Source organism: Camelina sativa, chromosome 4 (assembly GCF_030686135.1).
Source record: "Camelina sativa cultivar CO46 ecotype springtype chromosome 4, ASM3068613v1".
In the NCBI taxonomy this organism is placed as follows: Eukaryota; Viridiplantae; Streptophyta; class Magnoliopsida; order Brassicales; family Brassicaceae; genus Camelina; species Camelina sativa.
Genome location: NC_141883.1, coordinates 80,861 through 90,713, shown reverse-complemented (window position 1 = coordinate 90,713; position 9,853 = coordinate 80,861). Strand labels below are relative to the sequence as shown.

The 9,853-nt window shown below is 46.0% G+C and overlaps 1 protein-coding gene across 1 annotated transcript; it reads right to left on the bottom strand.

The window, feature by feature from the left end:
• Nucleotides 1–1,780: 1,780 nt before the first annotated feature.
• LOC104783403 (uncharacterized) lies at nt 1,781–2,693 on the bottom strand. The gene is made up of 3 exons (XM_087511330.1): nt 2,445–2,693; nt 2,064–2,299; nt 1,781–1,940 (listed from the first exon to the last, which is right to left on the bottom strand). The coding sequence occupies exons 1-3, from the start codon at nt 2,691–2,693 to the stop codon at nt 1,781–1,783; spliced, it is 645 nt and encodes a 214-aa protein (XP_087367456.1).
• Nucleotides 2,694–9,853: the final 7,160 nt, after the last annotated feature.

Sequence of the window (9,853 nt, the reverse complement as noted above, 5' to 3'; positions counted from 1 at the left end):
GCGGAAAGACAAGTACTTTTCTCGGACAAAGGAAGATGGGACGAAAGTAGAGAGATGATGAGTTATGGAGACGAGTTTTAAGGGAAAATGGACATATAGAATACGTCCGGGGAAAATGGACATATAGAATACGTCCGGTGATGTAAGACCGATGGTATGGACGGCTGAACGCGGTAGCGGACAGACGGACCGGGGAGTACAGACGGTGGCTAGCGAACCGAATAAGAAACTCGACCTCGGTTCTCTAGAGGATGATGGACTCGAAGTGAGACACAACTAACAATCTGAATCGGATGTCGTGCGGTGACGATGGTATGGACTGAACCAGCGGTGTACACGAGCGGTGGTGAGCGTCGTAAGCCAACTAGAAGAAGAGAGATCCCGGATCGATTCTTCTAGGGTTTCTTTCAAGCTAAGTCCCGGACTTTGTTGCGAGAAAGAGGATTGAGACAAGAAGCAGAGATTCTCTCTTTGGAAAAATTATGATTTCATTCAAGTCTAAAGAGTCTAAGCTAGGGGCGTTGGGAATTTAAATAGTGTAAGGGTTTAGAGGGGACTAGGGACACGCAGACTCGCTATGGTCCGCACACGTTGCCCTTGACGCATCTCCACAGACTGTGAACACGTTGCCCTCTATGTGGTTTAAACAAGGCCACACACGTCACACTATTCCAACGTTCACAAGGGAAGACTCTAGATAAAATTAAAGGAAAAAGACAAAAGAAAGGCCGCGTCCTTAGGCCGAGTGCGGATTGCCACATCACCGATGTTAAACGCGGCGTTCCATGCATTCTTGGGTTAAACGCGGCATTGTGCTGTAGGACTCGTCGCCTCATTAAAACCTTCTCCGGTAAACCTCATGGGAAAAACCCAAATAAGGAAAAAGAGTACGAGTCATGATCCTACCGTCTTTGGCGCCCTCATCCTTGGGTAAGGATGAAGGCCGTACGGACGATCTCGCTGATGGTTGCCTTGGCCGAGTCGATCTCTTGGTCTTCTTGGACGAAGGCTTGGACATTTGCTTGGAAGTCTTGGACGAGCTCTTGCTCTGCGTGGTTACACCGGGAGTGATCCTTGGCATGCTGGCTCCGAGTTGTTCTGTGGGTGAAACACGTGTTCCGTTGGTGTCGGGGTCTGGTGCGAGTGTTGCTGGCTGCATCTCCGGTCCGGTGCTCACATCATAGAGGGTCCTGGCCGATGTCTAGGCCCCAAAAGGCACCTACTCGACAGAACCGTTCATTCGCTACTGTTCGGTCATGCACGTTTGGTCGTGCTTGTTCGGTCTGTATCCCACCATCCTGAACGCCCACAAGCTCCCCTGCTGAGTTGCACACTGTCCTCCACCGTCCAGCTGGGTTGAGCTCCTTGGCAGTTGGTCGAGCTGACGCTAGCTGGCCGAGCTGACCTTAACTGGCCGGAATCTGGTAGGCAGCTGGTCGAGCTGTCTGTACCTGGTCGGGAGCTGCTCCAAGCTAGCCGAGAGCTGTCCGTAACAGGAAGTGAGCTAAAAAAATGGCCGATCGTTGATTCCTTACTTAGCACGTGTTCCCCTCATAGTCCGAGCTAACAAGTAGCTCTTTCCTGACTTGTCTGAAATCTCCCTACCATCTCAAACCATGTCCCGGCCTATGATCCTATTCAGGATCGCAGGCGTTACAAGTCTGCCCCCCCCCCCCTGAAAGGGATTCGTCCCCGAAACCAGATCAAGTTGATCTTCACCCATCTCCTTAAACCATTTAGGATAATCAGCCTTCAACTTGTTTTCAGTCTCCCAAGTAGCTTATTCGTGTCCACCGCAGTTCCACAAAATCTTCACCATGTTAATCTTTTTCCTGCGCATTCCCTTTACCATGCAATCAATGATTCGAATAGGCGTTGCTTCCACCGTCAGGTTTTCTCGCAATTCAGGTGGCACATCCTCGACCACTTCATCCTCTTCACTTAGGCATTTCCGTAGTTGTGATACATGGAAAACCTTATGAAAGGCATCTAACTTCGGTGGTAGCTACAGTTTGTACGCCACCGCACCTAATCGTTCGATCACCTTGTACAGGCCAACGTACCTTGGGCTCAACTTTTTCCTCTTGGTGAATCGCCCTTTTCCCTTATAGGTCATCGCCTTAAGATACACTAGGTCGCCCACTTCAAACTCCAACTCCTTTCGACTTTTGTCCCCATAACTTTTTTGTCGGTTTTGGGCTTCTTTCAAATTGATTTTCAAAAACTTCAACTTTTTGGCCATCTCGTTACGCAACCGGCGTCCAGCACAACGGCGTTCGACATGCTCGGCCATACAGCACTTCATAAGGCAACATTCCAATACTAGCTTGTTAGTTATTGTTGTACACGAATTCTACGAAGTTTAAGTAGTCTTTCCAACCTCCCCTTCTCAGACTGGCGAATCAGCATCTCGGTTTATGGTGGTAGGCCATACTTAGGTTCACTCTTGTTCCTAATGCTTTTTGAAAAGCTTTCCAAAAATGCAAGATGAACCGCGTATCACGGTCTGAGACAATGGTTACCGGCACTCTGTGCAGCCGGACTATCTCTTCGATGTATCTGACCGCGATTACTTCGACACCATCAGTCTCCGCGATTGCGATGAATTGTGCAGATTTGGTTAATCTGTCCACAACCACCCAGACCACATCATGCTTAAGCTTACTCATAGGCAGCCCGGTCACAAATTCCATCGTTACATGATCCCATTTCCATTCTGACAAGGGTAAACTTTGGACTAGTCAACTCGGCACCTGATGCTGTGCTTTGACAAGTTGACAAGTTTTACACTTGACAACCCACACAGCCACATCTCTTTTCATTCCCTTCCAGTGATAGTATCTTTTAAGATCGTGATATATCTTGGTCAAACCACGGTGGATCGAGAACTTAGACTAGTGCACCTCCTTTAGAATTTCCTCCCTTATCTTCTTGCTTTGCGACACACACACTCGTCCATTCAACACCATGGTACCATTGTTCGATGTTTGGAACTCTGTCTTATTATTCTCCGCCCAACCCTTAAATTCCTCGTCCTTATCTTGAGCCAAACTAATTCTACTGAGTAGATCCGTTTGATCCGCTGCTCCTAAGCCCAATGGCTCAACTTCTCTTGACAATGCATTTAAATGCAAAGTCCCCATCATGTAAATTAACGCTTCTTGATTTTTCTCTGCTTCTACATTGAAGCGTCTCCTACTCAAGGCATCTGCAACCTGATTCACCTTTCCTGGATGATAGGCAATGTTAAAGTCGTAGTCCGCGACAAACTCCATCCACCTTCTTTGGTTTAGATTTAACTCCGGGTGGGTGAATATGTATTTTAAGGTCTCGTGGTCGGTGAAGATTTGAAATTGGGCTCCATAAGGGTATGAACGCTAAATCTTCAACGCGAACACCACCGTGGCCATCTCTAAGTTGTGTGTTGGGTAATTCCCCTCGTGCTGACGCAATTGCCTTGAAGCATGTGCGATTACACTACGCTTTTGCATTAGCACACAACCTCGGTCCGAGACAATGTGTCCAAGGAATCCAAAACTCTTTTGCCAGAACGAGCATATACTAAACTTTGCATAAAGTTTGTGCTCTCTTAATCGTTCCAAGACTTCCCTCAAGTGACTTTGATGGGTTTCCCATTCCTTCGAGTAAACAAGTATATCATCAATGAAGATGATGACAAACTCGTCTAAGAATTCTCGGAATACACCATTCATCATCTTCATGAAGGCTGTCAGTGCATTAGTCAATCCGAATGGCATGACCACAAACTAAAAGTGGTCGTACCTTGTTATGATAGCCGTTTTCTGAAAGTCCAATGGCTCTATCAAAATTTGATGGTACCCCGAGGCTAAGTCTATCTTCGAGAACCACTTTGCACCTCGGAGATTATCCAAAAAATTGTGTATCCGGGACAATGGGTACTTATTCTTCACCATAACCCTATTCAGCCCCCGGTAATCGATGAATAGCCTGAAGCTACCATACTTTTTCTTTACAAACAAGACCGGTGCACCCCATGGTGAACTACTTGGTCTGATAAATCCTTTCTCCAACAATTCTCCCAATTGTTTCTTTATCTCCGCCATTTTTGCCGGTGCCATCCGGTAAGGCGCTTTAGATATAGGGGTCGTCCCCGGGACCTAGGCTTCGGCCATGATGATAACATCAATATTTTACCCATCTTAGCTATAGTTTTAGTATGCATTTAGGAAGAGTTTGATATGATTTCAAGGCTTTAATGGCCATTATCAAGTATATTAGGTTTCAAGAAGGTTTTACAGGTTTTATAGCAAAAAGGACCAAAAGGCAAGGAAAATACGTTTTAGGAAAGTTTCAGAGCTTTACAATAAGGGAAACGTTTGAAGAACTTACAGAACTCACATTTCGACGTACTTGGTGTCTATGGAAAGCTGAGAGAGTCATCTTTCTACTCGAAGTAGAATAAAGTCAATCCATCCAACCATCCGGAAGTTATGCCCGATATACCGATACGTACCTTAAACCGACGTAAGGAGAACCATCAAGCCAATGGGCTTTTTATTGAAGGCCTGACCAGCTACCACCACGGCAGCCCAGTCCAAGTCTTCACCACCGTTCTAGAAGCTTCCTACGCCTCCCTTGCCATGCACTTATCAAGAGAAGACGTATCTACCCTTACAAAACCCTAAACCTAGACAAAACCCTATAAATACTCTTCTAAACCTAGGGTTTAGAGTGTGCAATCATTGGATCAGCCAAGAGACACGACCATAGGAGCAGCCGACGTCCAGACCTCTCCCTCGTCCCTCTCTTTGATGCTTTGAAATCCACCAACTCTTTCTATTCTATTTGCTACAACTTTGTTTGACAATCATTGAAGTAATATCTAAAACCCTTTTCTCTCTTTATTCGTTTATGTTTATGAATTGTTTAAACCTTTCTATGATGATTCCCTTAAACATGCTAGAGTAGTTTTCTAGTTGGGTTTAAAGGGATAAATCAAAGGGGGGAGATGATCTTAGTTTAGGCGGCAATTTTTAGGGTTTGTTAGATTTAAAGCTGTTTATTCTATGCTTTAATTCTAAGTGTTTACTTAATGCTTTAAGTGTAGGGTGACATTGTTCTTTAACCCTACACTTTTCCTTATGATTTTTATTCCTCATCTCTTTCTTTTTTCCCACCGAGGACGGTGTGATTTAAGTCTGGGGGGAAGGATGTTCCATCCTATACTAATGCTACTTTCTATTTTGTTGACTTGAGACCTTTTTCCACTTTTTACATCAATAATTTTGACATTTTATCGAGTCACATTTTTTTTTATTGAGTCAAAACTAGTAGGGGATTATAATCTTATTCTAATGGTTTATTTGATTTGGATTAACACTCTTATGACTCTTGATTATGCTTGACAGCAGAACCAAAGTTTGGAAAGACTGTGAGCCGACTCAACAATCCCCCAAGTCCCTATTTGATGGATATTCAGATGATCTAATGTTGTCTCTAATTTTTATAGGACCTACACCGGACTTAATTTTCAAGCCCTAGGAATTGGTATACACTGGCCTAGATCTCTACATTCAAGCCACACAAGACATTGCACTTCTTCAAGAGTATGTTCCCCTCTCTTGTAACACCCGCGATCCTGAATAGGATCGTAGGTCGTGGCTTGGTCCAAGATAGTAGGGAGATCTCGAACAAGTCGGGAAAAGAGCTACGCATTAGCTCGGACAAGGAAGGAAACAAGCCAAGCATGGGACAAAGAACGGTCAGCTTCGGAAAACTCTCAGCCAGCTGCGGACAGTTTTCGGCCAGCTACGTCTAGCTCGACCAGCTGCCAGTCAGTTCGAACCAGCTCGACCCAGCTCGGCCAGCTGTATGGTAGTGGATGGAGTTCAGGTCAGCTAGGGAGCTCGGGACCAAACGGACATGGATGAACAGGCATGGCCGAATGGACATGGCCGAATATGTGCGATCGGACGGATGTGTCCAATAGGTGTCTTTTGGGGCCAAAACCGTGGCCTGTACCCTATAAATAGTGGGTGTGGCTCTCATTTCGAACACATCATCGAAAACAGGAAAATACAGTAAAACTCGAGAGTTCGAGTATAAGATAGGGAAGAAGCTTCCGAGAGAAAGAGAGTTCGGCGATAAGGCTTAAGGGCCGGAGGTACGGTACAATACCGACCTTATGGTTCAGGGAACTGGGGTAGTTGCATTTGCATAAGCATTTGTAATACTTCGGTCGGTCCGGTTGGTCGGAGGAAAGGGGGTGCGGCTCGACCGGGATGCAGCCAAACTGATGCGCATGCTACCTCCCTACCGACCAGCGTACCATCCGGAGTGTCCAAGTACGGATGGAGAAAAGTAAATGCGACTCAGCGGTTGGACGGGGATCTGTAAAGATTCCTCGGTACACCGTCCGAATTGATGTGCAGGATAACTCTCTACCGGCCGACCGCTGTAATCGACGAATGTTAGAACTTAGCATGCATTGCATGACATTATACGGCTAAGGGGAAGGTTATTGATGGTTACTTGGATTTCAGGAAAGGAGAATGATCGCGGGAAAGGAAGTGCTTAGGTGCGAGACTCATGGCCGGGAAGATGAGTGGTGGTGATATGGGTAGCTAGGATCGATTATACAGCTTGTACTAGCTTATTATGCAAACTCATAAGTTGTATCGAATCCTTTGATTATTTAATACAATGTTCGAATGTTTGTTGTACTCTAAGTTATATCATATAGGCTCTAGATATTGAATCACAGAATACGTGAATGAACCTTGTTTAAAGAATGGACCGTATAATATGACTAAGTAAAGGACGAGAGAACCTCACCGGCCATCGGATGAGGACAGATATCGGCCGGCTAGCGTCAGCTCGACCAGCTGATAGTCAGCTACCACTAGCTCCACCAGCTGCCAAGGAGCTCGACTGAGCTCGGCCAGCTGGACGGTGGTGGACAGTCTGTGGGTCAGCTGGACAGCTCGTGGACAGTCATGGGACGCGGTGACGAACGGTCATGGCCAAACAGACACGGTTGGACAAGCACGGCCGAACAGAAACGGACAGACGGTCACGGCCGGACAGGCACGGACAAACGTGCACGATCGTAGTGTCTTGATGGACAGGTGCTTTTTGGGGCCTAGACTTCGGCCAGGACCATATAAATAGAGGGCGTGGCCTTCATTTCCAGATACCATCATCCTTTCATCATCCGAACTGATGCGCATGCTACCTCTCAAATAAAGGTACGATGAGACGAGCGACGGTTTAGCAACCGTGGAGTCGAACCGATCGCAGGATGATCGACGGTTCGATCATAGTGTAGGACCGATCGAAAGGTCATCGACGATCTGCGTCCATGGATGGATCGATCGAGGGTTGACCGGTGATTCAATCGCTGGTCGGATCGGGTGATCAAAGGATCAACGATATGAGCCATAGGTTGGATTGATTGGTTGAGTGGTCGACGAGTCTGTTGGAAGTATCGGCCTGGTCGGAGGTCGATCGGTGATTCGATGATTGGGTCGGATCGTACGATCGGAGCAGGCGCTGATACCAAGACTGACAAGTCGATGGTGTTCAATGGTATGACCGATGGGTCAACTAATGGCACATCTGATGCCAAGCTTCGAGTACACGAGTGGTTCGGGAAGCCGACAGAGCAACCATTCACTGTGAACCGAAGGGGTAATTTTTAAAAATAAAAACCCCTGGCCAAAGGACTGGAAAGGACATAAAGGGAAGGCAAGGAAGGAAGGTAGAAGAATTACGGAAGGAATGTCCGAGAAATTCTGGACAGATCGAGAGATGGCCGATGGTACCATGTACCATGTACCGTACCGGACGTACGTGCACCGGACGTATGTGCACCAGACGTACCAGACAAACGCCGAAGCGAATTCGAGAAAATTTGAGCGGACCGAGACGTACTGGCCGTGTTGTCCAAGACGTACTGCCCGATTCGACCGAGACGTATTAAGCGGATAGTACCCAAGGAGCCGAGAGAAATTGACGAAAGGACCGATAGTACCCGAGGAGTCGAGAGAACTGTCCAAGTATTGCCGAGAGAGCCGATAGTGTCCAAGCGATGACCGAGAGGAGCGTCCGAGCGAGACCAAGAAATGTCGAGAGCGTCGGACAAAGGGACGAGTTTTGCCGGAGAAAGCAAGAAATCGTGTGCCTTTGTAAATCTGACCAATCAGATTACATGCACACAGGCAGAAAGAATTTTGGTGTTTTAAATGGAATGTCGCGAGCGGATTGGGCGGTGTAATCCACGTGGCACATGCAAACAAAGAGAGCGCCACTTGTCAAAACGCACTAAGGTAGAAGAAGGAGAAGTCGAGCCTAGAAATAGAGGGCTTGCGATTTCATTTGTGGTTTTTCTCTCATTCCTCCCAAACACTAAAACACTAAAGCTTTGTTCTCTCAAAGCCGAGAGAGAGAGAGAGAGAGAGAGAGAGATCATCGAGAGATATTGCTTGCGCCGAGAGAAAAACAAAGGAGAGGTCATCGAGAAGGAGACGATGTTGGTGTCAAAATTAAGTCGAGAAGGAGACAGTGTTGGTGTCGAGGACAAGCCGAGAAGAGACGGTGGTTGCAGACGAAAGCGGACAAAGAGCGGGAAGTTGTTTGACGCGAAGGAGAAGATTGTCTGATCTGTGGTGCAGTGGAGTCGGGTCATCATCGGTTGTGTAAGGGTGAGTTCTGCGGTAATTGTGTGCGGTGCTGCATGGATCTTTAGATCCTTGCGGTCACCATTTGCATGTTGCATGTAGACTAGATTCATGGTAGAATCAGTCTAAAGTTGATGCATGCGAAATTTGGTAGGATTCATGCTAGATTCATGTTAAGGGAACATCGAATTGGAGCTAGGAATCACCATGCAAGATAAATTTGGATGCATTTTAAGTAAAATTGGAACGCTTAAAAGTTGGTTAAGAGGATTGCATGCATGTTGAGACTTAGCGAATTTACTAGCAATATCTCTTGCTTGAAACCGGTTGCATGCATGATTAAATTGGGAAGTTTGTTAGCAATTTTTATTGCGTAAAATTGGATGAGGTTAGCTTGCATGCTGAATTGGACTTAAAGGATTTAAATGGGTTAAATCGCTAAAAATGGATAGCATTCGTAATCGAACTTGTTGCATTAATATGCGTAAGTGGTTTAAATGGATTGCATGTTTGTAAAACAATCTAAGTCGCATGAATTGTTATTCTATTGCTTGTTGATTGTTGATTGTTGCATGTTTTCTTGCTTGAATTTCTTGCTTGTGTTGCTTGATTTTCTTGCTTGATTGGTTGGTTTATTTTAGCGAAGTCTCTTGAATTTGTTTCTCGAGTCCTAGCTATAATATAGTGTCGATCTTCTGTTCCAAATATGGTTTTGTCTCGCGAGAGTTCCTGATGACCACTCGCGCGGGACAACGTTCATGGCTAGCTACCTACTAGCTTGACCGTTACATGACGATGTAACCTTTGGGGGCTCATGCTGGTTACCTTTGTGGTTTCAGCATGGGAAGTGTTGTGGAATGGAACAGATTATCGAGGGCCCATAGGTGAAGGAGTCTAGGGTATTTCAAGCGTCCCTTGTTTTATTCTAGTCGTGTAAGAGTTAAGAGTCTATTGTGTCCAAGTGAGCATGCCTATGAGCAGTCCTTGTACCTCTAGTTATCTTTCTCTGTGTTTAGGGAGTATAGTTCGTCCGAGTAGAGTCGTGTCATTCTAATTTCTCTCGCTTGTTTATTATTGTTGCTTCCGCTTTGTTTCTGTTGCGTTGCTTTGATTACTTGTTTGCTAGTTTGCCTTGCTTGTTTTCTTTGCTTGCTGGGGTAGTCGGGTTGGGAAGTTGAATCCTGTTTAGGAGA